Raw genomic sequence first — 27,716 nt, 5'->3', positions numbered from 1 at the left:
CCCAGAGGTTGTTGACTACAACTCCCAGAATCCCCAAGCAAAAGCCATTGCAGCTGGGGATTCTGGGAGTCGTAGTCAACAACCTCTGGGCATCTCTGTTAGAGGGAACACTGCCGCCAGCTTAACTACAAAAGGACTACTCAAGAGGAGGGGATCCAGTTAGGCGGAGGACTGATAATACAAGCCAGCTGTGGGGGATTTGCTCTGGGAGGACCCAGGAAGACTCAGAGCTTCCATTTAAGCCCAGTGGAATGTGCTGGTTCAACAGTTCATTTACTGAGGGCCTTAGTCCAGGCCCTGCATTCCAGATTGTTGCCTGGCTCAGAGCCTATGCTGTGAGTGTGAGTAACTCTGTCCTGTTCCGGCCAGACTGTGACTAGGGTTGTGCACGAACCTGTTCGGAGGCCCTTGTACGGGCCTCCAAACAAGTCTGAGAACCGGGTGATTTGAAGGCAGGTGGTGGTGGTTGAACTTTAAGTGCAGGGGAGGGTGCATTTACCCCACCCTCCGCTTTCCCCCTGCCAGTGTCCAGCATTTCTCAAGTCCCACAGGGCGGTTGTGTGCTTCCCTGCCGCCCTGTTTGCTCTTGGGCCGGAAGTAGCTGGCGTGCATGCACCCGGTAGGAGGGGACCTCCAAAGGCCTTTAGGTCCAGGCTCCAAAAGTATCTAGGTGCACCTCTGGGTGTGGTTCAGGAACACTCGGCTAAAGAACTGAGCTGATGGATGGAGACAGAAGGGAACTGATGGATTTGTGCAGGATGGTGTTACACAGTGGTGTGGGGAACCATATATGAACTCTAAGGAAGCTATAGCATACACAGTGCTTGACTTTTGGAGGAGGAGGAGAGCTGGTCTTGTGGTAGTAAGCATGAATTGTTCCCTTTGCTAAGCAGAGTCTGCCCTGGTTCCCATTTGAATGGGAGACTACATGTGAGCACTGCAAGATATTCCCCTCAGGGGATGGGGTCACTCTGGGAAGAACATCAGCACACAGAAGATTCTAAGTTCCCTCCTTGGCATCTCCGAAAGACTCCTGCCTGTAACATTGGATAAGCCACTGCCAGTCTGTATAGACAATACTGAGCTGGGCAAACCATGGTTTGATTTGGTAGAAGGCTGGATGGACCATGGTTTGACTTGGAAGAAGGCTGCTTCCTGTGTTCTTACTGTGCCCTACTGAGCTTAAGGAAAGGCAGTGCTGGCTCCATCCAGGCCTGTGCTGTAGTCTCCTTAGAGATTCATTAGTTAGGACAGGGGTTCCCAACCTGTGGTGCTCCAGATGTTGCTGAACTACAGCGCCTATCATCCTGTTGCAATTTAATGTGGCTGGGGATGATGGGAGTTGTAGTTCAGCAACATTTGGAGTACCACAAGTTGGGAACCTCTGAATTATGATATATTTATTTGAATGTATGAAGGGCACCTTCCTTTTTTGAAGGAGACTGGCCTTACATTCAAGGGGTAGGTTCTGGCATGGCAGAGAGAACTGAATAAACTCTATCGTATGTGGGGACTCCTCCTCTCTATCTTGGAATGACTATTACACAATACAATGCCTTCCTGTTACATCCAACTTAAAGGCCCACTAGCTTTTTGATTTTTAGTCCATCCTATTCAAAGGATTTGGGATAGGTAAAGTGCAGAACTGATCTATTTCCCATAAAACCCATGCTCAAAGTTGTATACAAAATCTAAAACTAAAAAAAAAAAACCACATTGTTTAAACTTGAGCATTAAAAACTTTGAGGCACTAAAACCAGCAAATAAAGTTATTAGCACAGGTGATGAACCTTACATTTGGGACTTTGACTCTGAATAATAACATTTCTACACTTTTGTCATTTTGTGGAATCTGCCATCAAGGTACAGTGTTCCCTCTAAGGCGTGCGCACGCTCACAACTTTTTTGATGTCCACTCAGTAAATTTTAGATCCAGGTTGAATCAGGAAGGCCCCACTCTGAGTGCATGTGTGCACACATTGCCTTGATACTGCTGCCCAGAACAAAACTCATTCCACACACAGATGAAAAAAATTAGAGAGAACACTGTCAAGGTATATCCTTTATCCCAAGCACATAGCTAGTGGAAAGCAAAGACGTAGTGGAGGGGGGATCGGATGTGCAGGGATGGAGCACTGGTACCTTTTGGCTTCTCTGGCTGTTGAGGTGGACATGGTCATGGTGGCTGTTATGGAGAGCACTGGCACTTCTGAAGTTGCAACTACTTCACTGGGGAAGAGTAGGCTCCTGTTTGCTTGGCAGCCCCTTGCGCACACCAGCCATGCTTTGGAGTGAGGGAGGAAATGAAGGAAACACCCAGCCCGCTTCGTTGTGGGTGGGGAAATGGACTCGGGAGGGCCGCACAGGCCCTCCCTGGGGCTGGTCAAGCCCCACCTCCAGCATGTTGACATCTCAGGAGGTGGGTGGTTTCTGGCTTGGGTTCTTTGAGCCCATCCACCCAATTATAGCTCTGCCCCTGCTTAATTCCTCTCCTTTTACAATAGGTATGTCACTCCAAACCCACCTTTAGTTATGTAAGCCAAGCCAAAACCCATTTTAGGAGGAGGACTTAAGTTTGTAGGGAGAATCCTGATTCCAGATTGGCTAGAGACTTGATTAGCATCAGAGATATGTCAGGCCTTCATTGGACCAAAGATCTGTGCATCCCTGGAAGAATGAATAAGCATCCCCATTCTTTAGTTCCTATAATATTGGAGTATTCACCAAACAACTTGATACCACTTCCCCATCTACTAACTGGTGTCCAAATGGCGATGATGTAGAGACTAATATTCTTTCAGCGAAGTGCCTACTTTATGGTTGACTACTATAAAACTCAGTATTAGTTAGCTACTTGTTTTGTATTTTTCCTTTCACTCCTGTGTGTATTTCTTTACTCCTATTCCCTCGGTTTCCTAATGTGCAACTCTAGTTGCATGAATGTATGGATGCTGTCTTGGGACTTCTGTTCTGCTACATGCCCAAACTGATCGGCAGGTATTTTCCCTCTTTAATCCTGGGCAATTAATCTGTGAGTCACTTGACATACGCGTGCAAAGGCCCCACAATGACGCCTACACATAGAGCTCGCGCCTCCGTCCTTATGGGAGACGTCGCCTCCTGAAGATGTTCCATTATTACTTAGCAGGTGTATGCAAAGGAAGCAGGTTGGAATTGGAGCCAGGATTCCTGGGTTATCTGGGAAGAGGTCCAACAGGTTAGAGAAAAGCCACTGAAAGCTTTGACTCCTGCATTCTTTGAGAAGGAAGTTAAGCTTAGTGCATTAAAACAGGACTAGGAGTCTAGAAGCCAGGACCTTTGGGGGTAGGGAGAAGCCCAGATGAAATTGGAGGTTATCAAAAACCAATAATGTGTTTCTTCCTTGTTGGCACTGCATAGCCCAATTCCAGTAATGGAACTATACCGTGTGTGTGTGTGTGTGTGTGTGTGTGTGTGTGTGTGTGTGTGTGATGTTGCTTAAAGGAATTTTGGGGAATACGAAGGAAAGTAATAAAGCAACAATCCTATTGTCACACTCTTGAGTGTCTGTTCTTAAAGGTTAGTCCTGTTTTTAAATGAACTGGATCAAAGCATTCATCCATTTCTAGAAACCCACTTCCTAGAATGGCATGAGACTGGCTTTTGGTTCCTGGATTTTTGAAGCAAGTTAATCATTTACAGTCTGATCTTGTGCTGCTTTACTCAAAATGTAGTCCCATGGGGCTTAATCAGGGTTGGCTCAAGATCTTATTGTGCCAACTGATGCATGACCCAAAAGGTGTGTCCCATGATCCTTTGCAACATCACAGAAGATTGTGTATATTGCTTTGCCAACGCCCCTAATAAAAGGCTGCTGTCCCAAGTGGTTGCTTGCCTGTACAGGTGGGCCAGCCTTGAGCTTACTTCCAAGGAAGTATGCTTAAAGATCGCAGCCGTAGAAATATTCCTAGCACAATTAAAATCAAAAGGAAAACCTAACCCCTTTCCCTCTCTTCCCAGATTAGTCCTAAACCCGCGTGGTGTAGTGGCTAGAGTGCTGGACTAGGACTGGGGAGACCCGAGTTCAAATCCCCATTCAGCCATGAAACTAGCTGGCTGACTCTGGGCCAGTCACTTCTCTCTCAGCCTAACCTACTTCACAGGATTGTTGTGAGGAGAAACCTAAGTATGTAATACACCGCTCTGGGCTCTTTGGAGGAAGAGCGGGATATAAAATGTAATTTAAAAAAAAAAAACAGTTCTCTAAAACAGACTCTAGCATTAACAAGACATCTCTTACAGCTTAATATTATAATCTGAGGTAGGATTAACTTTAAATCACACACTTAATAGTAATAAGAAATACATAATGTTATAATTAAATTATTTATTATAGTGTGCTTTCAAATAGTCAAAGGGCTTCTGTTATCCTTCCAAGAACCTTGTAAGGTAAGTAGATCAACATTATTGTTACACTGGCGAATAGTCCATTTCTGGGCCCAATTCAAAGTGATGGCTTTAACCTTTAAGACCCTAAATGGCTTGAGACCAGCTTACCTGGAAGAACACCTTGCACCATATGTCTCTAGCTGGAGCATGTGATCTTCTTCAGAGGCCCTGCACTGAGTGCCCCTATCAAATGAGAGCCAGCATGGCACAGTGGTTAGTGTTGGATTAGGAGAGCTGGTCTTGTGATAGCAAGCATGACTTGTTCCCATAGCTAAGCAGGGTCCGCCCTGGTTGCATATGAAAGGGAGACTAGAAGTGTGAGCACTGCAAGATATTCCCCTCAGGGGATGGAGCCGCTCTGGGAAGAGCAGAAGGTTTCAAGTTCCCTCTCTGGCTTCTCCAAGATAGGGCTGAGAGAGATCCCTGCCTGCAACCCTGGAGAAGCCACTGCCAGTCTGTGAAGACAATACTGAGCTAGATAGACCAATGGTCTGACTCAATATATGGCAGTTTCCTGTGTTCCTAGGAGGACTGGGATGACCCAAGTTCAAATCCCCATTCAGCCATGAAGTTCACTGGGTGATTCTGGGTCAGTCATGTATCTCTTAGCCTAACCTACCTCACAGGGTTGTTGTGAGAAGAAACATAACCATGTAATTTGCTCTGGGCTCCTTGGAGGAAGAGTGGGATATAAATGTAAAATAATAATAATAATAATAATAATAATTAATAATAATTAATAAATAAATATGTGTGTGAAGTGGGTGGCTACTAGGGAGAGGACCTTTTCAGGTAGCATCCCATTTATGGAATAGCCTCCCCAGCGAGCCTTGCCTGGCACCATTGTCACTTTGTTCTTTTAGATGCTGGGTAAAGGCCTTTCTGTTCACCCAGGCCTTTTAAAAATGTGTGTTAACATGTTTTTGTATTTTATTGTAGCTTTCTAAACAAGTGCTTCGAAATGAATGTTTTATTCAATTGTGGTGGTGTTTTGCTTTGAGCTGCCCATAGAACAATTGTTATGGGACAGCCAACAAATAAAGTTCTATTGTTTCCATAGTTAGGATTGCTGACTCTGGGAATCAAAATTCTGCTTCCTGGGTGGAGCCTGGCAGTGGAGCCCTTTGGTTAGAAGACAGAATGTAGAACTGATACAGTGGTGAATTTAGGGAAAGATCCTAGGAAGTCTTGGGGTAGATCCCAGTTATTTCTGTCAAATCTAGGGGCATAGCCTAGCACAAAAACTTGTCAACTGAAGGCGAACCACTAAAAACTAAACACACACAAACTAGCTGGTCTTGGCCATTTCTTTTGTTTCCTGCTAATGCTTTTGTTAAATTACAATTTGTCAAGTTGCAAAGTAATAATTAGCTGGATTACAGATTGTGCAGAATTGCAGGGCCCAAATTAGACTTGTCATTGCTCTCCTAACAAACGGTCAAAAAAAAAAAAAAAAAAAAGGCCAAGCAGACTTTGTTTTTGTTTCAGTTGGTTGACAACCCTACATATTACATATGGGTGTCTGAGCCTAAAAGAGTGCATGTCTAGTGACTTTATGACAGAGAGAAGCCTCAGTCAGACCTGGGGGACCTCCCCACTTGTCATTCTCAGTCTCTTAATCTTAAGCCCTTCTCAAGTATTAAGAACACACATGGTTGGGGTGTGGCATGTATGAGTGTGGGTGTGCTGGCTGCATAGTCTAGTGAACTGGGTCAGGAGAGGAACCTGCCATTACTGAACTTGGTGGGCCTTACTTCTGAGTAAACATGCATAGGTTTGTGCTGTTAGTCACTATCCTGCACCAGCATATTCAGTGGGATGTGGGGAGGAAACCTGGCTTCTATTCTCACTAGCACTAACCAATCCAGACATCAAAATGTGCTCCCAAGATAACTTAAACAGGATCTAGTGAGCCCATAAGGTGCTTCCGCACCAACAAAACTGGGACATAAGAGGATTCTGTGCTAATATATTGGAGCATTCCTATGATCCATGTCTATCTTAATTAATGTGGAGTCTTCTCACAATCGCAAAAATTGACTATTGCTGAATTTAATTTCCATTTCCTGATGGGAAGAGTGCTAAACTGCCACTGGGTAAAAATCAAACTGGATAAGAATCAACCCTGCACTGCAATTTTCCCTTTTCTGGTTTCAGATGCAGCCAGAAAGCCAACATTCTTCCCAGACCACAAAGACACAAGAGAGGGAAAAGTTTTGTGTTTTTAAAATAAATACAATCTCCGGGAGACAAAAGTGTTAAAAGGAAAGCAGCCCAGTTTGGGTTTCAGAGCTGCCTGTGTGCTGCCAGCTGAACTCACCTGTGCTGCGGAAATCGTGGGTGTAGAGCCGGTATGCTGGACTGGGTGGAAATACCAGGCTGTTCCCAAAGAGCCTTGTTCCAATTCTTCACGCTAGGAAGCCAGATGTAAACAACTGGAAGGGGGTCCAAGCAGCAACGGCGGGGATAGCAAAACAGGTGAATCCGCAGCCGATGGCAGTCCAGCGAAAAGAGAAACTGTTGGAACCCAAGCTAACAACTGCTAGCCGGAGTTCCCAGGTGAAGGAGGGTGGGTCCGAAGGTCGCATGAGGGAGGAGAGACGGCAAAGCCCGGGGAGGGTAGTAGTTCGTAGGAGGAGTCTGTGGTGGGTGGGAGGGCAGCCTTTGGCTCCACGTCCACACAGATTGCTGACTGACAGTGTCTCGCAGTTTGAGAGACAGAGAGGTCCCAGGCTTGCCTACGATGCGTTGTTTTCTTCCCTGATGCGTTGTGCGGTTGCCGATGGCTCATTTTGGGTTTCTAGACACTTGTCTTGGATTTTTAATTATTGTTCGGATTCTTCCTTTACGTTGCTCACTGCTGTAAACTTTTTATAGGCACTACCAAACATTTTTTTAAAGACTTAAAAAAAATTATTCTCATCAGTTTCCAATTCCAGCTAATAAAATTTCCACAGTGGCTTTGGGTGTCCTACATTTTCAGCCTTAAATTAACCCTGATAAAGGCAATCGATGTCTTTGTTCCAGGCTCAAGCCTGAAGATCACTATCGCAAACGAGTCCATTGCTGGCAATGGCACCAGGGAAAAATAGAGGGGAGCGGCACAGAAGAAGGTGCACAAGTGCGTTTTGCAGCTGGGGCGGGTGTGGGATGATGAGCGTTGACGTGTTGGATTTCTCTTCTGAAAAGAAAAGTATAGTGTGTTTCGCTTTAATGCTCCCACCCTAAACAGCTGGTGGCTGTATAGACTTATAAGAAAGACAAGCACCTTTGAACCTGTGAAAAGTGCCTTGCCTTCAAGTAACCACCAAGGTACAACAAAGGGAGGTCCAGGGCCTTCACAGCCCATGGAAGCCCCCAAATCCTTTTTAGTCTGTCCCAGGTTATGTGGTCTGAGCATGATGATGCTTAATTTGCAGGGCCTCCAAAGGCCTTTTGGTCCAAGCTCCACAATTCCCTAGAGATGCACCTCTGCCAACACCACCCATGCTCATTCACCCCCTCATTTGTTAGTGCCCTTCCCTTCACCATATGACAGTTCAGAAGCCTAGAGAGTTTGTTCAGCATATTTTTATATCACTTGATATGTACATCTCTAGGCGGTGTACAACCTTTAAGTGGAAGTCAACAATGATGTGGTGGTGATTAGCATGTTGTTCATTTTCCAAGAAGGTTGTAGGGACATGGTTCATCTGAGGCTGAACATGTATACATCTGAAAGTAAATCATACAGAATCGGTTACTGAGAACTCTGCTTGGCGTCCCCCATGCCTCTGCTCAGGAGGTAAATTTGCCTCAAAGGCTCTCACGTTTATTAATTATCAGATTATATGGTTTTAGATAAAGGGAGGTTGCTAAAATTATGTCTCCTAAGCCCTAGTCAGAGAACTGATTTATGCATTAAGTGTGTGTGCGTGTGTGTTTGTTCAGAGTCACAACTTCTATTTTGCAGGTGTCCAGAACCCATGGAGAAACCCTACATGTTGTACACGTGTTAGTCTCTGCACTGAGGTTGAGGGCTATTTTTCTTTCATTAAAATGTTGCTGACAGTACCATTTTGTAGAATGGTTTAATAGAGCTTCCTTTCATTTCTATTATATAACAGACCGCTTGGACCAACATAGTCTAATGTTTTGGTTTGTAGCTAAAATAATACAGTAAGTGTGTAAGCCTATACCTTGGGGGAAAACCAAGAGCTGATTTGAGTGGTATAGGATCTGGTGTAAACCTCTTTCTGCTGGTGGAACCTGAGGTACATTCTCTGACAGGTATGCCATGACAGCATTCCGGTTAATCACTGGTGAATCTTCAGCTAGCAGAGCCTCCAGAATGGGGTGGAAAAATGGGCAGAATGGGAAGGGGAGATTTGCCTAGCATAAAACATTTATGTCAAATCCTAATCTCCCTCCGGACCCTTTACGTATCCTTGATGACAGCCTAATGATACACAGCTCCAGAGGAGGCCCACGTCAAACAGCAGCAATGGAAACCACTGAACATCTACCCACTACGGCCTTCTGCTTCCTCCATCTTCCTGGCCCACATGAAGGCATCATTGGCATGCCACCCCATGATTGGTGCACGCTGTCAGTGTTGTCAGGGGGAGTAGCGTGTCTTGACCCTATTCTCTCCCCCACCGCCGGCAGCTCTCAACTTGTATAGTATCTCAACTATGTTAGGCCAGCAGAACTAGGACTCTGGCCTAACTAGAGTACAGGATTGACTGGTGATCCATTCACTGTGATGCTGAGTCCAGGCATGTGTGGTCACAAGTCCAGAGAGACCCTTTCCTTTCACAATGATACACTCCTTATGCACAAGCCTATGCACTGTTTCAGTCCTCTCCTTTTCTTCAAGATACCTTTTAGGTTCATAACCTTTCCTACTGTATATCAATCTTACTTCCTCATATTTGTGTCACTGAAACCAGATATTGCTGTTTCGTTTCCTGTACAGTCTCTTTACAAAGCAAGGCTGGGACCTCTGCTCCCACCACGAGTTTTCATATCACTGATCTGCTTGGGTTTATTTTTGTAACATTTGACATCAGCAGTACCACATCTAATGGTATGAGAGGAGGGGATTCTAGATTCAGCCCCTCTGAGCATATGCCTTCCACTTTCAGTTCCTCGTTTGCACTTCCTGGCTGGCCCTTTATTTAATGATGATCTGCATTAACATTACATACTTCCCCATTATGACCTAAGATCCTAGAAGAGGACTTCAGTGATCGCGCAGTTTCTCACTTTCCTCTAGTGCAGCCCTGCACAACATAAGGCCCGGGAGCTGGATCTGGCCCATGAGGACATTTTTACTGGGCCCCAGGTATCCTGCAGCATCATAGGAGCTGGAAACTGCCTTACAGCACCATCCTTTGCATGTTTAGTTGGAAAGACAGTGAACCCAGTGAACATGCCTATGATTGCAGCCTGAAAGTGACAGCAATTTAGGGAGGGAAGGGAAGGGAAGAGGACTGAGCATTAATTTTGGTCTGGCACACACTCTAGGTGCCCCACTGACTCGTTAGAAATAAGGCCTATTTTCTGTCCATTATCCTTGGTTAAAAATTGTGGGTCACTTAATGGGGGGAGGGATTGTAAACTAAACTAAAACCTCTTTCATTCGTATTTTTAATTATAACTTTAATATAATAATGAATGTGCCGAAAATTGACCTTGGCCCCCAGGCATCAGGTCATGGTTGGTTCTGGCCCACTGGGATGTTTAAGTTGTGCACCTCTGGTTCGATTGATTGATTAAGTGCCATGAAGTTGGTGTCAGCTCTTAGCGACCACTTAGATAGATTCTCTCCAGGATGATCTGTCTTCAACTTGGCCCTTCAGGTCTCTACGTAGTGGTACATTCATTGCTGTTGTAACTGAGTCCATCCACCTTGCTGCTGGTCGCCCTTTTCTTCTCTTTCCTTCCACTTTCCCCAGCATTATGGATTTCTCAAGAGAACTGGATCTTCGCATAATGTGTCCGAAGTATGATAGTTTGAGCCTGGTCATTTGTGCCTCGAGTGAAAATTCTGGATTGATTTGTTCTATAATCAATTTGTTTGTTTTCCTGGCTGCCCATGGCAGCCTCTGTTCTAGTGTGATAATTTTCAGCTATGTTGCACGCACCCTGGAGTTCTGGAAAAGCTTCATAGGAGTTTGTTACTGATCTTCTGATCAACAATCAACAAGTTTCCTTGTAAGATAACTTACTAACTTCTAGTGATCTTCTGCAGGAGAGTATTGTTTGTGTTGGGTACACTTTCATTTTGCACTGAGTGACAGGGAGGCCCAAGAGACCTCAGCAGCAGCCTGTGTAAGTTGAGTGTGCACTGAACATTAGAACAAGCCTCAGAATCTTATATATTGTGCATAGGTTTTGTGACACATCCTTAATGCAGTGTTTCCCAACCAGTACTGTCTGTGGGACACTAGTCAGTGAGCCACAGCTGAGTCAGCTCCAAAAGTTAAACTCTCCACTTCTGTAGTTGACCTGTCCCATCACGCACCAGGAAGGACATGTTGATGCACTCCCTTCTGCACCAAGTGTGACAAGTCCTACTCGGTGCATTATGGGGTGAATATGCTTCTGGAGGGATACAAGGGATGGCTACAAATAAGAATATATATATATATATATATATATATATATATATATATATATATGGAAGCCAGAACAAAATAAATACTGTGCAGTGACTTTACTGGCATACAAAAAGGAGTATATGTATTGGAGTGGGCAGTGTGCTTCTGTCAATGTAAGTGTGCCTTAAGATGAATAACATTAGGAATGCCTTAATAGATAAGTTAGTGTGAAAAGTATCACCTGCATAGACACTCTGAAAACTACTGATCAAGATTATCATAATTAAAGTCTATTTTTGAAAGACAGTCCTAATACAGGAATAAATAGCAAGTGTCATCTTTCTTTTCTAAAAGGCAGCTGGGGAAGAAGGATTTGATGCAGCAGATCAGCACTGTCGTGTGCATGAAGGGAGGATTAACGCTTTTGCCTGGTGTGTTTTCCTATGGAAAATTGCCTCCCTAAAGAAAATCACCTGGTGATTCTCTTTATTTGGCAGGGGGAGAGTAACTGGCCCTATCCACCCCCAGCACAGTACTTACAGTGACTGTTGCTGGTGTCCATCTTATGTTTCTTTTAGATTTTGAGCCCTTTGGGGACAGGGATCCATCTTATTTATTATTTCTCTGTGTAAACCACCCTGAGCCATTTTTGGAAGAGCAGTATAGAAATTGAATTAATAATAATAATAATAATAATAATAATGAAATAATGTGTTGCCTCCTCCATAGTCCCAATCTCCATCATCGGCCCTGCAGCTTTTTTTTTGTTTTGTTTTGTTTTAAACAACCAATAGACACTTGCTGTTTGCTTCCTGTGTTAAGCCCATCTCTTAATGATGGGTTTTATGTAATGTGCAATTTGGCCCTTTTAATCATGGGCCTCTTTATTCCCTTTTCCACTTTGATAGATCCCAAATTCTACATCCAGTGGCTGTCTTAGGAGCCTACACACCACTTGTCATTGCTGGGTGTTGGTGGCAAACCCATCTTGATTGTAAAATGGATTTCTGCCTTAATTTGACACACTTAATTGTGGTGAGAGATCTTTGTTTGGCAGGAATCCAGCTAGTGGCTTTTCTGTATTAGTGGTGCGTATAGCATTGCTTTAACGCTTGTTTGTCCAGAATCATCAACACTCTCCAGTTTTGATTGCTCAATTGATCAGCAGGTTTTCTTTAGCCTGGGGGAAGGGTGAGCCACAGGAATGGATTGTGTTTATTTGTGCTGAATGTTCAAGAGTCTGTTGTGCTTTGCAGAACCAGGTCAGTGGAGTGTGTGTGTTTAGCAGCACATACCTGCCAGCTTTGAGATTTGAAATCAGATATACTTTGAGATGGTTCACATGTTCATGTGCATCACCTTACTGTTCTATTTGACTACCATGCAAATGAATCATGATAATGACTTGCTGCTGAGGGCTGGCCAAACTAGATGCAACATGGAAACTCCATGTTTGGAACTCTTGATGTTTGTCTTGCCCAGAAACAACCATGGGTGTGTGTGTGTGTGTGTGTGTGTGTGTGCGCGCGCACACACACACATTTGGATCAGCACTGCAGCAATGGGGTGGGTGTGTGCCTAACCCACACCAGCGTGGTGTAGTGGTTAGAGTGCTGGACTAGGACTGGGGAGACCCGAGTTCAAATCCCCATTCAGCCATGAAACTAGCTGGGTGACTCTGGGCCATTCACTTACCTCTCAGCCTAACCTACTTCACAGGTTTGTTGTGAAAGAGAAACTCAAGTATGTAGTACACCATTCTGGGCTGCTTGGAGGAAGAGTGGGATATAAAATGTAAATAAAAATAATAATATAGGCACTGCTTTGGTTGTTTTAAGAATGTGTTAGCAATGAAGAGATCATTGACTTGGCAGAAACTAAGAAGTAGTTCTTCTGCTTCGTTTCTGTTTCCTAGGCCATATAGGCAGACTGTGTTTTTTCCTCCTTACCTTTTCCAACTTTGGCATTCCAGTATCCCAACCACCAGCACCACATTTTGCTTGCATGTTCTGTCAATTTCAGACTGGACTTGAGCATAAAACTCATCAACTTCCTCTTCTTCTGCATCAGTCGTTGGGGCATAGAATTGAAGAACTGTCGTGTTAAAGGGTTGTCCACAAAATCTAATTGATATTAGGCAGTCAGTGACCGCATTGTACCCAAGTACTGCAACTGCTATATCCTTCCTATGAAAACAACACCGTTCTTTCTTTGATTTTCATGTCCTGAGTAGTAAACAGTATGGTTTTCTGACTGAAAGTGCCCCATTCTAGTCCATTTTAATTCACTGATGCCCACAATATCAATCTGTAGTCAATTCATTTCATCTTTCACTGTGTCCAGCTTTCCCATATTCATGCTTCTTACGTTCCACGTTCCCATTGTAATCTATCTTTGAAGCTTCGGATTTTCTTTTCCTGCGGCAACATCAGCTGCTAAATGCCCAAAAGGCTTTAGTCTAACCGTGTCATAAACACCATCGGTACTCTGAGAGATCCTTAGCTCTTCCTCAGTAGCATGTTGAGTACCATCGAACCTGAGGGGCCCTTCATCCGGCACTACATCAACAATCTTTTCATTTTGTCTATCCATGTGGTTTTCTTGGTGAAATACAGGAGTGGTTTACCATTGCCTTCTCCCGCACAGTATGTAATTATGCCTTTGTCATTGTCACTGAAGTGATCGTCCACCTCCAGAACCTTCCTGTATCGCTGCTGCCCAATATAGGTGCCTGCTTGCTTTAGCTGGGCAGCTGGGATGACCTTCGTGCTTTGGGTGACCCTACTGAGAGTATACCTCCTGGCATACTTCGCTCATCCCTCCCAGGAGGAACACCGCCCCCCCCTCCAAGACACACACACATGATGAGGCAGCCTAGCAGAACTTGGGGGAGGATAATATTGTAGTAGTATTAGTATAGTATTATTATTATATATGGTGCAGGAAAGTCCCTATGGGAGAAAAAGGCTTAAAGTTCTGCACAAATGAAGATTTTCATGCCCTGGAGTGGTGGTGGTAAAGAGGGGACCCCCGTTGCTTATAATAAAGATATAATTGTTGATGACGATAAATGAAGAAACGGGGGTCCCCTCTCTACCACCACTCCAGGGCATGAGAATCTTCATTTGTGCAGAACTTGGAGGCTTCCCCTCCCACAAGGATAAAAGACCCTCCCTACACGCCCAAGAAAGAAAGAGACCTGGGGGCTGCCTGCTCTTTGCCTAGCAACCCGAGTGCTTCGGGCCTTTTATTCTCAGCTCTTTGTTTCCTCAGCAACCGGAGGTGCTTTGAATGATACACAACTCTGAGTGTAGAATTTCGGCGTACTTCCTGTACGATTGATTTCCTGCTTCCGGTTCTGTTGGAAGGAAGAGGTAAGCTAGGTGGTAAACATTGTCGGTTTTCTTGTAGTTATTTTCCTCGAGGCGGACTTAGGAAGGGAGTCGGAGAGGACGCGGTTTGGGTCCAGGAGCTGGTAGTGGGCAGGGTTACCAGCCTTGGAACTGGCTCCTGTAGCTGCGCTGTTGCCAAGTATTAATAATGTATCGGTGTGCCTGCCCACCTGCTGTTTTCTGTATAGCGACTGGCTCTTAAAGGCAGCTGGTATTCACAGTCTTAACCCGAGGGACGGATGTGCGCCTGGCGGTGTAATTCTGCGTGTGTTTACTCGGATGTAAGTTGCGCTGTGTTCAGTGGGGCTTAGTTCCTGATAAGTGCCTCTTGTGGGAAAGTGAGTGCTGGATTATAAACTTTCAGTTGTAGAAAGCATGGGAGCTTTCTGTATGTCTGAAAAGTTGTTTGGTGTCGGTCTGAATGAAGAGGAGGAGGAGGAGGAGGAGGAGGAGGGAGAGATGGAGTGAATCGTCTTGGGGAGAGATGGTAAGGACATACTGCAAAGAAGGCTGCAGGGGAGATCATGAACTGAAGCAAGGCAAATATAAGGGGATTATCTTCCTTAGAGGCTTTCAGGAGAGCCTTAAAGACCCATCTTTTTAGCCTGGCTTTTAATGATACTTAGTTTTAATTTTAATGAGGTTTGTTCTGGTTTAATTGTTTTTTTTAATTTAATGTAACTCACCCTGAATCACTTTAGGAAGGGTGGTACATAAATTAAATAGATGATAGAGAAACTATGGCAAACAAAATTGGAGTATTTTGAGCATCTTGAACATTCTACGAGGCATGTTAGGGACACAATGAATTGAGAGGTAGTGGAGTAGCTTTGTAAGTGCAAAATCTATGTCTAAAGATGTTAAAATGGGGAGTGTTCATCCACTGAGAAGTGGCAGAGTGGATCTCTTGAAAAGCAAGAAAAATCCAAGGTGGAGACCTAATGATCAAATGCAGGCATGAGGAATAAGCTGATAAATTGGGGGAAGGCTAGTGTTATTTTCAGGGGTGTACATGTTTTGTGTTTTTACCCCCTTTCCCCTGAGACATTAAATTGAGGTCAGTACAGTACTGTGTTAGAAAATATGATTGCTGTAGAAAACTCTTGGGATTTTTTTAATGTTTGCAATCCTTTTAATTATATATTTGCCAAGGAGTTGACTCTTTTGAGATCTGCTGCATGGAGATTTTCAGGAATGGGGTAGTTCTGAAGTAGTGTCTCTATACAGTGGTATTACATGGTTGTTCTCTCACAAGATTGAATTCTGTCACTTCAACTTTTTTTTATCTTTGACTTGAGAATAATGATTGGCACTTGCTGGCAAGGGTGTTTTGGGAAATCTTACAAACAGATCGCATGAGAACCAATTTCCCCATGACACAGACAAAAAAGGTCGTTGGTTGAGAGGTTGTCAAGAGTTCACACCATTGTGAATGTACCTCAGAGCAATGTTTTATCAACTGAAATGTAATCAGTGTTATGATCAGTTATCTCTCTTTAGTTCCTTTTGAAATTTCTGTGGCTTGGATCTAATGCTCTACTTGCTCAGCTGGTGTTGCTTGTATTTCTTTCAAGTTAACTACAGCCCCTCTACTGCATTGCAAATGCTCTAGACTCTAGAGGGTCCCTCAGGAGTTTTCAGTTACTTTGATGAATATGCTGAATTATTCAACCCTTTTCAAGAATACAGTGTATTCCTACCCAGTATAATCAGTCTGGCCATATGTGTGCAGATCAATTGAGGAGGTGGGCACAGCTTTTGGAATGTCAAGTTGTGGAGTAGAGGTACATTTTAGAGTGACAAATCAGTTGTCCATTAGGCCCATAGTGTTGACTTTGTTTGGGGTACAGGACGTGTGGCCAGGGAAGATGGTAACTTATTTGACTAAAAGTCTGAGTTATCGGCAGTTAACAAGATCCTATTTTTATCATTTGGATTGAGGTCAAATTATATATGTTGTTTCTCCCCCGTTCCTTTTCGTTTCAACTCGTGTATGTGTTCTACATTTCTGTCCCACCTTTCTTCTGTAGAACTGAAGGTGGCCTACATAATGTTCCCAAGCTATCTCGTATTCAGGTACTGATCAGCTCTCACCTATTTAGCTTCAGCAAGGTTGGTCTGTACCTTCAGGCCATGTCCTGGATGGAATATGTAGGATACTGCAGACAAGTAAATAGTTGATGTGTCAGCCAAGGAAGCAATTGATCATGCAGGTATAAAGATATTATCACAAATAAAGGATGCTGTGAAAAGTAGGCTTAGGAAATAGTGATGCTGCTGTAGTTTTCATCCTAAAGCTATGACATGTTGGTGTCATGAGTCTCCTATAAAAAAAACTAGGTAGAATTGCAATGATTATTGTGGGTTTCTTGAAGAATAGCCTAAAGATCCAAGAGAGATAATTAGTTAATTGTCCAGTAGGTGGCAGTTATTGAGTCATGTTTTGATATGCCACTAAAGAACAGAAGTCTTCATTTCCATGGCAGATTTTTCTTCCTGGTTGGCAACGTGGATTATCATGAATGGGTTTCTCCCTGCCCCTGGTATGAATGGGGGGAGGCAAATTTTGGTGACTTCAGGATTTGAGACTACAACCCTGGGGTTGACACAATCTGGCAACTCAAGTTTTCATAATAAAGAAAACAGTGGGAGCTCACACTCTTTAAAATGAAGCACATCTGGTAACCTGATGTAGCCAAGGACGGGTAGAATGTTTGGATATTGACACTGTAGTATGACCATATGAGGGCCTCTGAATATCTAGGTAACCAGATACAAAGAGGAAGAGATCCTGTTCATTTAGTAGTGTGTAGAAGAGGAATTTTCAACAGGTACAGCTTGTTGTGTAAGCTGTATCTGTTTAATTCCCTCTCTGCAGAGCTATGAACAGTGCACGAACCTGTGATAAAATATATGAATGGGGAACATCTCTGCTTGTGAGAGATTTGGGAATGGTTGAAGCGATGTAAGGAAAAAGATACTTTGTACTACCGTTCCTTTAGGTTGCTCAGGATGGGTCCCCCCCTCTTATTATCCCAACAACGCTGGTATGTTTGTAACTGAACAGGGTTTAGAATTTGGGTCTCCCCAGCAGTGTTCTCTCTAAAGCGTGCGCATGCTCACAAGTTTTTTGATATCCTCTCAGATAATTTTAGATCCCGCTCAGGTTGAATCAGGAATGCCCCACTCTGATTGCATGTGTGTGCACACTGCCACTGCCACCCAGAACAAAATTCATTCCGCACACAGATGAAAAAAAATAGAGAGAACACTGCTCCCCAGGCTAACTCCAATAGATTTGAAAGTACTAAAAGTAGGTTTCTTGAATACACTTCTGCATGGTGTATTTAGTTTTGCGGTGTGTGTTTATATACACATACATGTATGTGTGCACACGTGCATACAGCCACACCCTTACCCAAAATGCTCCCGTTAGGCTGTACCCGTCTTGTCATTGTTCAAATACCACTCCATTTCCTTCTCCTGAACTTCCAGCTTCCAGCCACAGAGCTCGCCTTACCTCTGTCCTGTCCTAGACAGTCTTTCAGCTTCTTTTCATCTAGCGCCATGTTAGGTCAGGCCCCATGAACATGCTTAACCAAGACATTTTCCCATTTGAAGGTAGGAAAGTGAGATTTTCTGGTTTGATTGCCTGGATTGTCTGCCCAAGCCTACATGACACGCCACGGCAAGAACTGCACAGCAGGGGCTGTCTATACTTACCACGAGAAGAAAAAAGACACAGGTGAGGAGGCTGCTTTCTCCAGAGCCGAAGGGTGTGGCGTGCTGTACTTTGTGGGGGAGCTGAGTAGCAATGGCGGGGCCGCAAGTGAGAACTGAAGGAGCCGTAGAGGCCTTGCATGAAGAGGAAGTGCTGGTTGGGATTGAGTTGGGGGAGTGGGGAACAGAACTGTAAACTGGGGGTGAGTATCAATAGGGGAGCTGGAAGGGGAAGTCTGAGGCTATGAAAGTAAGGGGTTGAGGGTTAGAATTGGGAGCCAACAGCTGGTGTAGTTAGCCAGATGAAACTTGGAAGACGTTTTAGAGTAGTTGAGAGTATTGGGCACACCTTGGGGTGTGCCCACCCCCATGTTTAATTGAAACTCTGTTTAGAAACTGACCTAACCCACTCCTAGGCAGCCTGATTTCTTCTTCTTCACTCCCTGTCCCTGGGAGAGAGTGGTGGCCAGCCCGTGAGCTATTAGCAGAAGCAAACAAGGCTATCCCGGGCAGGGCTGTTGACAGACTGAGCTGTTCTGGGGAAGTATTCTACAAATTCTACAAATTACTTTCCTTTCTATATGTAAGTAGAGATACAGGACAGGTCCTTTGCTGACCTTAGGCTCTTTTGGTTGCTATGGCCTTGCTGTGACCATTTCTTCCCACTCTCTTCTCCAGCTGCCTCTGGATATGGGACCCAGAATGTCCGTCTGAGTAAAGATGCTGTCAAGGACTTTGACTGCTGCTGCCTTTCCCTGCAGCCCTGCAAGGACCCTGTTGTGACGTAAATATCTGGCGGGGCCTGCTGGAGATGGTTCAGTGAATTTTCTGCTATGCTGCTTGGCCATATATCCCTTTTATACAATACTAAAACTCTATTCAGATATTGAATGTGCAGAAAGTGATTCTTGTGTGACTGTAAACACTTTGGTTTTAAAAGTGAACTTGAGTGCAAGTCCTCTGAAAACAAGTGCACTACTCTCTACATGCATTGAACCTATTGTGTAAATAATGGCATGTGTGTGTGGATCTGTATGTGCGTACACTGCACACAGATTGTGTGTGCACCAAACACAATGTAAGACTTAAGAAATGGATCTCTAAACTTGGATTCACAGTGCAAAAACCAGGTTTTTTAAATTGAGACTCAAGCTGAGTGAAATTTTGTTTGCTTGCTACAAATGTCTTGAACTAAATGGGTTTTTTTAGTAATTTGTGCAAAATCTTATATAGAATTTATATTTATCTTCCACCTTGCTGGAAGATTTTGACTTTATTCCAAGTTCCATATGCCATCTTCCTGCTTTCTAAAAGGCAATCAAAGTGATGCACAATATAAAACTTGGTTTTTAAAAAAAAATATGTACAAGAATAACAGTGATGGTGGATTGAAGCTGAGAAACATTTGTTTGTTGCTGAGTAGGAACTTGAAACCAGCCCGGAGTCTTGAATGCTTTCACTGGACTATTGTGCTCCCTTGCACTAGGGAAGGAGGAGAGAGAGGAGAGCTGGTCTTGTGGCAGCAAGCATGAATTGTCCCCTTTGCTAAGCAGAGTCTGCCCTGGTTGCATTTGAATGGGAGACCACATGTGTGAGACTATAATATATTCCCCTTATGGGATGGGGCTGCTCTGGGAAGAGTGCCTGCCTGCTTGTGGAAGGTCCCAAGCTCCCTCCCTGGCATCTCCAATATAGGGCTGAGACTTCTGCCTGTAATCTTGGAGAAGCTACTGCCAGTCTATGCATAAAATATAGAAGTAGATTAACCAGTGGTTTGGCTTGGTATATGGTAGCTTTCTATGTTCCTAAGGAGGCCTTGGTTTTGGTGGAGATAGTTAAATTTCACAGTACAGCACAGTGATTATATTTGTCATTTTGACTGTGCTCTTCTCTATTTCATAAAATACTTTGTGACCCTAAGTTAGTTTTCCCCAGTGATCGGGGGGTGGAGGGAGAGAAACTGGAGTTTTTGGGGAATGGACTGTATTTTGAGGGAGGATGTTTATGATTCTCATTTTGCCTCCCTCTCCTTTAAAGCCCTGATGGATACCTGTATGAGAAAGAAGCCATCTTAGAGTATATCCTGCACCAGAAAAAGGAGATTGCCCGGCAAATGAAGGTAAAGGAAGAGCTAGATCATATGTTGTTTTGGGGAGTGGACTTTCTTTGTTCACACCTCTGACTGCTAGTTTTACAGGTAAGAAGGAAGGCACTACACCAATATTCTGGGAATTGTTAGAGATGACAATTAAGAGAATAGAAAGTTGGCTTTTACTTTCTTGTTATGTAATAGATTTTTAACACATGAAATGGGGCCTGGTTGAATTGGGAATTTGTCAATGCATTTTGTGAAAGTTGTATTCTGCCTCCCAAAAGCTGAGACTAGTTTTTAATCCTCACAACTCCACTGGATATGGATAGTAAGAACTGTTGCGTGTTACACATACAGCTCTCTGGCCTTAGGCCAAATCTATAAGAGCAAGCAAAGGACTGTTCTGAGGCAAGGGACAGGATTGCTTCCCACCCAGCTGAGTACTATGAGTGTGTGTGCATGTGTGTGTGCACGCTTTGGACCCAGGTGCCAGGAATATGGGGAGCACAGATGCTCCTGACACCTTGGTGCCCTGTTCTGAGGATATTTTCTGCAGACTATTCATGGAAGGGGAAGTTGCAAAAGAGGATTTTCTCTTGGTCCCAAATCAAAGTGGTGGTATGTTAGCATTCAGCTAGAAATCAAGCCCTTGTGGTTAAACCTGTTGCTCTGCTGCACCTAAAGTAACCTGTCAGTACATCCTTCTGATGCAGTAGCATTGCTTATAGGCAGATGGGTAACTGAACAGTTGAGAGCCTCTCGAGCATGTTTCCTCCACTAGTTGTTTGTTGCCTGGGAATCCTCTCTGTTACAATACAGCCTCATTGGCCTTCCATCCAGCTTTCCCAAACCCCACTTTCCCCACAAAACCTTTCTAGACTTGCCCAAGTCTCATATTTTCTCTGCTATCTTCCCTTATGCTTTTATCAAGCTGGGCTCTTCAGCTTTATCTTCTCTCCCTCTCTCCCTCTCTCGTAGTTCATAGTAAGGAGTGTGCCACTTCTGTATTCTGTACACCATCTAGCACCATGTTGGTCTGATCTCTGTGATACTTCTTGCATCTGTAGGCCTATGAAAAGCAGAAGAATGAGAAGAAGGTGGAGATGGCAGAGCTGAGCAAGGCTGCCAAAGAGTCCAAGGTGAAGAGTTTCCTAGACAAAGAACTGAGTATTGTGAGCAAACCCCTCAACCCCTTTGATCGCAAGACAGGTAAGTGTGAAGGAGTAGAGAATCTGGGGCAAGATTGAGTGGTCTAGTGTTCACTCCAGTAGTAAAGGGAGGTACCCAAAGTGAGTCTCCCCACCCCCCTCACTCCAGAGACAGGGCTGTGTACATATACAGAAGCTGTCCCTTCTGGTGGGAGGTGCATCACCCCCACACACACTTCTAGTCCTCCCTGCTTACAGAAATGGGGCATTTTTACAACTTCTGTTTTTTTAAACTTTTGACAGGACTATTAAGTTATGGCGCGGGGACTCAAGATGCCTTGATATTGCAATCCCTAATCCTATCTTCCATAGCTGTGATCATACTACCCCTCTACATCTTCATACTGGCTTTGGATTTCTGACCTTTGCTTGCACAGCTCTCTGTCCCGAGTTCATCTTCTCCCTCATCTCCGCAGTCCACCCCCCACCCACATAGAAGCTTGCTTCATTCTCACAACTTGCCAAGTGTGAGATGGAACTTCCCACACATGTGTGCACTTGCCAAGAGACAGGAACACCTCTTCCGAGCCATGAAAGAAAGGTGGTGACATGGCTTAGGCAGCACAAGTTTATTAGGTGAATTGATGTTGATGTGAACCATTGGGATTAGGTGCTAGGATGCATTGGTTAGGTCCTGCCAGAGTTTCAGCAAGGAAGTCTTCCGATGAATTCCAGTGCTTCTAATACTGGACCGCAAACTCTGTTCCCCATTCCTCCTTGTATCTTCACCTCCTGCTGCGGAAATGAGGGTCTAACATACCTGCCCTGTTCTGTAAATTGCAGGGGATTCCCAGCCTGGGCCAAGTAATGAAGACAAAGCGAAGCAACTGCCCAGCTTTTGGATCCCTTCACTGACCCCTGAAGCGAAGACCAAAGTCATTCGGAAGCCAGTGAGTGAGCCTCTGGTTCTTCTATCCTCCCTTTTCCTGGCTCAAAGATTACTCTGCTTGTAAGGTCTGCTTAAATTTAAATGGTTTAACTTGTGGGTTTTCCATTGAACTTTGAAAACTAGCTCAGAGGTGAGATCATGTGCATTCTGCTGCCATGAGTTCTCTACAGATCTAACCTGCAAGAATAAGAATGGCACTATTGTGTGAATGATCCTACCTTTGCAGGTAGAAGACATAGAGAGGCGTACACTTGATAATCTTCTGGTCTCTGAAAGGTACTCGACACTTGGCAAACATGGCTTCTTTCATCTAATAATTGGATTATTCAAGAGGGTCTGGTAAACATTATAATGCTTCTCTGAGGGTGGGCAAAATGCCTCTTTGTCTTAAGGAGGTAATAATCAGACCATACAGGAGATGTTCTGGCCTACTGCCACGAATGTGGGAACCGTGGAAAAACCCTTGAGCCTATGGAAATGGTGTGGGTGTGTGTGTGTTAGGTTCCTAAAATCTCATAACACGTGTGTGTGTGTGTGTGTGTGTGTGTGTGTGTGTGTGTGTGAGTGTGAGAGAGAGAGAGAGAGAGAGAGAAATAAGAGTAGTAAAGCACATGATCTTGCTCTCCAGCAGTGCCCCCCCCCTTTTCAGGTTCTTAGGCTTTTTGGGGTGTGTGTGTGTAAAAGTCACAAAATGGTCAACAGAAATGACATCAGAAGTCAAATAGCTTAAAAAAAACCCCTAGTTCTAGCATGCAACCAAAAAACTAAGTCTCTATACTGCAAATAGCTGAAAATGGGGCTATTTTTGGCCCGCGAACAAAGAAACTGGATCTCTTCAGATGATACACCAACTATGCCTATTCCTGGAGATAAATGACCTCAAAGCAGTGGTAACTTTTAGACTGATAACTTCCAGGCTAGACTTCTGTAATGGTGCTGTATGTGGGGCTGTCTTTGTATGTAGTTCGGAAACTGCAATTGGTGTAGAATGCAGCAGCCACTTTGGTCTATGATGTCCCAAAGTGACCATATAACACCAATTTTAAAAGTACTGCACTGGCTGCCAATAGGTTTCTGAGCAAAATATAATGTGCTGGTTATTACCTATTAAGCCTTTAATGACTTGGGTCAAGGGTATTTAAGAGAGCACCTTCTTTGTCATGAACCTCACTGCTTACTGAGTTCACCATTGGGAGGTTCAATTACTGCTGCCACCATTGTCGTTTGGCGGCTGTGTGAGACTGGGCCTTCACTGTGGCTGCCCCAGGGCTTCCGAATGTGCTCATCAGTTTAAGAACTTCTCCATCTCTGGCTGCCATTAAAAAAAAAAGAAAGAAAGAAAAGGGGGGGAAAGAAACATAGGAAGCTGCCATATACTGAGTCAGACCATAGGTCCATCTAATTCAGTACTGTATACACAGACTGGCAGCGGCTCCTCCAAGGTTGCAGGCAGGAATTTCTCAAGGTTGCAGGCAGGAATCTTGGAGATGCCAGGGAGGGAATGTGGAACCTAGATGCTCTTCCTGAAGTGGCTGCATCTCCTAAGGGGAATATCTTACAGTGCTCACACATCAAGTCTCCCATTCAGATGCAACCAATGCAGACCCTGCTTAGCTAAGGGGACAAGTCATGCTTGTTACCACAAGACCAGCTCTCCTCAATCGCTTGACACACTTTTCTCAGGACTTTTTGTTAAAACTATTTTTAAAACTATGATTTTAAATTTGTGTTAATTGTGTGTGTGGTTTGACGTTAGGTGGTTCATAAACATAATAAATAAAAATACTCTGGAATTCTTAGTGCCTCCCAATCTCCTATCCTCCTCCTTCCCCATTTAAATGGTCCAGAACTCTTGGCTCCTTAATTCCATCCCATCTATTTTGGTAGAATTTGAAATCAATCCCATTCAAAATCTGAAATACAAATTTCCATTTGTCAGTTTACCGCCTCTTCAAAGTTGGTCTAACTTCAGCTGCATTTGAGTGCTGCTGGGGTTGGTGGTATTGGATTGCCACTTTTTTGCTTTCTGATGTATTTATTAAGTGGTGTGCATTCACACATTTTGTGTGTTTGGAGTAGCGGTGGGGGAGGGGAATGTTTGGCTGCCAGGGGTGCTGTTGGTTGTTGTTGAAGTTCATTCACTGTGATTATCCCTGTTTCGATCTGTCTGGTCATGAGTACCTTCCTCTTCCCGTTTACAATAAAGGGTTAAGCTTTGCCCAGGCATCAGCTCTTCACAGGATCTGAAGAGGTCTTGCATGTCAAGTTTGGGGAATCTAGTATTCAGTTTTGAATATTTGTTAGTAACTTCAAGGGAACATTGGTGCATTCCTCCCCCCGCCCAGTATTCATCATCAACTGATCCTTGCTCTTTTTCTTCCAGAGAACCTAAAAGTCCTGCCTCCCAACATGCTCTGCTTTTGTCATTCTAGGAGAAGTGCGTTTACTGTCCCATGAGTGGGAAACCCTTGAAGCTGAAAGATCTGATCCCAGTGCATTTCACCCCAGTGGACCCAAGTGTGGATCGAGTAGGGCTGATCAACCGGCAGGACCGCTACGTGTGTGCTGTCACACGGGATATGCTTGGCAACTCGGTCCCTTGTGCTGTGCTCCGCCCCTCGTGAGTAAAAGGAAAAGATGGGGCATCTCAGATTGAAAATAGATTGCCTCTGGCATGATAGATGGAGGAGGGTGGTATCATTCAGGCTGCAGACAGCAGGTGTGGGAGTCCATGCACTCTGTTTGCTGTATAACAGACACGTGTTCTTTTCCCAAGGGGCTCTGTGGTTACTCTGGAGTGTGTGGAGAAACTCATCAAGAAGGATATGGTTGATCCAGCAAATGGGGAGAAACTGACAGAAAAAGACATCATTGTCGTACAGCGGGTGAGATTGTGTGTCCAACCCATTCTTCTGAACCTGTGGTCCACAATTCTTCCATAAGTTTCCTGCACTGTATCTAAGATGTTGGGGCACTGCTTATACTTGATTCAGGCTCCCTTTAGACTTCTGAGATATCAATGCCATCTTTATCTATTATCTATCACATTGCAGGAAGCATCCCATGATGCCACTCTTCTGTACTTTGAAGGACTATGCAATGTGATTAGAGATGCATTCTAGGAACTATCAGTACAATCAAACTTCTTCGGCATTAATAATCCCTTTAGTGCTGTTGACATATTGTCTGAGGATAACCCCTGAATTACTACTATTCAATTATTAATACATTCAAGATGTTGTTCAGAAGTGAAAATGATGGAAAGAGTCCTGGATAATATGGGGCTCATGAACTGCCGCTGTTTTATTTTGAAGGTATGCAGAGTGGAAGTAGGAACATGGTCTTATCAGTGGTATTGGGTAGAGTTCAGTGGTAGCCATTTCTGGCCTGAGTGTAACCAAAGGTGAGAAGTCATCAGCTGTGGCCAAGACTCGCTAGGTTCCCCTGTGTGTGGCAGTCTGTGTGATTAAGGCCTTGCAGATCTCTGAAATGCCAAACTGCATCACCCTGCTCACAGGTGGTCTTGAAGTCTTGCTGAAATGAGGTGGTAAATATTTCCTCTGGAATTACTTCCAGTGTGAATGTGTTTTGCAGTTGCTCAAGAAAAACATTTCCTTCAGGTGCCCCCGACACATGGGCAAAATAGCCCAGCTCCTGTTGTTTGCCTATTAGACCTCTGCTTCAAGTCTGGACTTTGGACCACATGCAACAGTAGAAAATTGAAATTTCGTAGCAAAGTGAGGTGCTTTTATTAAGCACAGAGTCAAGGAAGCAAGTAAGCTGATGGACAGAGAAGATATTTGTTGATCACAAGGGCACTCAACATTCCCCAAGGGCCACAAGGAAGCAAAAGGCTTGTGAGGAAAGAGGGCTGGCACCATCAGTCTGCCAACAGAGCTAGAGATGAAGAGATGCAAAAGCTGGGCAGGGGCTCCCCCTGCCCCCTGAGAACTGCCTGTAACTTTAAATGCTGTAAGATTTGGGTGTATATGTAGGAGACTAAGGAAAGTCTTGGCCCTTGAGGTGCACACCGTAAGGTGCTTTCTCTACCTTTAAGGACATCTATGTTTAAATAAAATGTCCCACCTGCCCTGCTGCTTATATCCAACAAGGGAATAATGGAATGAGAAACAGACGTTGCATTTCCTTCAGCTAGGAGTACCTGGCTTGGTCACACAGGGGGCAAAAGTCTTGGGAAATAGAAATAGATGGAGTCTAGGGGAGAATCAGTAGAAATACACCACCTCCCTCCCCTCCTTAAATTTGGATTTTAAGGTAGGTGCTAAGTTGGGACATCCCTATCACCACTCAGTTTGCCTTGTAATATGTAGCTTCTCCCTTAATATAGGTAGAATAATAGAAGAGCCAGCACAGAGGCTTGATTTCAGCTAGTGTTGAAATTGGGGTTTGCCTCATGGTATGAATACACTTGTGCTCCTGCACTTCTAATCTTGCATGCTAAGCATTACGTGAAACAAAGGCTCTTCAAACACCACAGGCAAAAAAAGTCTGGGTCTAGGGTGATTGCTGCCATGTCTGTCCTACTAGCCTTTTCTCCACTTCCAGGGTGGCACAGGATTTGCAGGGTCCGGTGTGGAGTTGGAGGCCAAGAAGTCTCGCCCCGTTATGCAAGCTTAACATATCCAGACAGCTGTCTTGGCAGAGGAGAGGAATAGATGCTGGGCTAACTACTGTATGTTACCCCAAAATGGAGAAGATTGCCTGTTGGAAGAGAGTGCAACAATCTTGTGTAACTTTGTAAATAAAAGTTTTGTGTTTGTGTATCTGTGTGAGTGAAATAATGCTGATATTTAAATAGGGAAGTCCTATTCCCTTGATAGTGTACCATTTTGCTCTACCTTGATCTCAGAGAAAAAGATCTGAAGGAAAGAAACGAGGGCAGGCGGGGAAAGCTGTCAGAAGCCCAATATGTATGGTGTTAATGAACACTTTTGTAACACAAAGAATATATTAACAAATTGTGGCTGAACTCCAGCTGTCTCAAGAGGAGGAGAAGCTATCAGTCTCCTAAGTGGTGGTGCTTGCCAATGAAGGAATCTAGTGAGTCAAAAGATGTTTTTCATTAAAGCACATAGTGTGCTCATAAATAGCATAAAGGCTACAATCCTGAAACAAGTTGCAGTAAATTCAATCCTGAACAAGTTGCAGTAAATTCCATTGAATTTGAGCTTTACTTCTGAGTAAATGTGCACATGATTAGGATACAACAGTTTCCCTCCTAGCTTTTGATAGCTGGGCACCACTGAAGTTGAAAAGATGGGTAGGTATTTGCCCTCCCACCCCCAACAAAAGGCAGAGCTAATGATCAGAAATGAGAGTAAGGGAATATGTTAATGCAAAATCAGGACCATAAATGAGAAGGCAGTTGCCTTCAACTTGCAT

General features: G+C 44.1%; 2 protein-coding genes across 6 annotated transcripts in view; one reads left to right on the top strand and one right to left on the bottom strand.

Annotated features, from left to right (window-relative positions):
- Positions 1–7,017, bottom strand: part of PRRG2 (proline rich and Gla domain 2) — a 28,455-nt gene extending 21,438 nt beyond the window's left edge. The window contains exon 1 of one of the 2 annotated variants that reach the window (XM_053260221.1): positions 6,749–7,017. The gene's annotated coding sequence lies outside the window, so the exon portion shown is untranslated. The remainder of the gene's footprint in view (positions 1–6,748) is intronic. The other variant, XM_053260224.1, reaches the window with a different exon arrangement.
- Positions 201–27,097, top strand: NOSIP (nitric oxide synthase interacting protein). 4 transcript variants are annotated; one of them, XM_053260215.1, is made up of 9 exons: positions 201–335; positions 18,026–18,149; positions 18,803–18,908; positions 20,162–20,243; positions 21,284–21,425; positions 22,208–22,314; positions 24,746–24,933; positions 25,090–25,198; positions 26,880–27,097. In XM_053260215.1, the coding sequence occupies exons 2-9, from the start codon at positions 18,080–18,082 to the stop codon at positions 26,949–26,951; spliced, it is 876 nt and encodes a 291-aa protein (XP_053116190.1). In that variant the 5' UTR covers positions 201–335; positions 18,026–18,079; the 3' UTR covers positions 26,952–27,097. The 4 variants fall into 4 exon arrangements, with proteins under 4 accessions (XP_053116190.1, XP_053116187.1, XP_053116188.1 ...); XM_053260212.1 differs by having other exon boundaries at positions 210–341; XM_053260213.1 differs by lacking the exon at positions 201–335 and adding an exon at positions 14,285–14,386.
- Positions 27,098–27,716: the final 619 nt, after the last annotated feature.

Source organism: Hemicordylus capensis, chromosome 6 (assembly GCF_027244095.1).
Source record: "Hemicordylus capensis ecotype Gifberg chromosome 6, rHemCap1.1.pri, whole genome shotgun sequence".
In the NCBI taxonomy this organism is placed as follows: domain Eukaryota; kingdom Metazoa; phylum Chordata; class Lepidosauria; order Squamata; family Cordylidae; genus Hemicordylus; species Hemicordylus capensis.
Note: the sequence above shows the minus strand (reverse complement) of the source record. Positions and strands in the feature narration are given on the sequence as shown.

Bases quoted from the DNA above. Each gene is read 5' to 3' on its own strand.
- NOSIP (XM_053260215.1), top strand. From the start codon at position 18,080: ATGACACGCCACGGCAAGAACTGCACAGCAGGGGCTGTCTATACTTAC. The intron at 18,150-18,802 runs GTGAGGAGGCTG...TCTCTTCTCCAG, and splicing joins CGAGAAGAAAAAAGACACAG to CTGCCTCTGGATATGGGACC. The intron at 18,909-20,161 runs GTAAATATCTGG...TCTCCTTTAAAG, and splicing joins TGCAAGGACCCTGTTGTGAC to CCCTGATGGATACCTGTATG.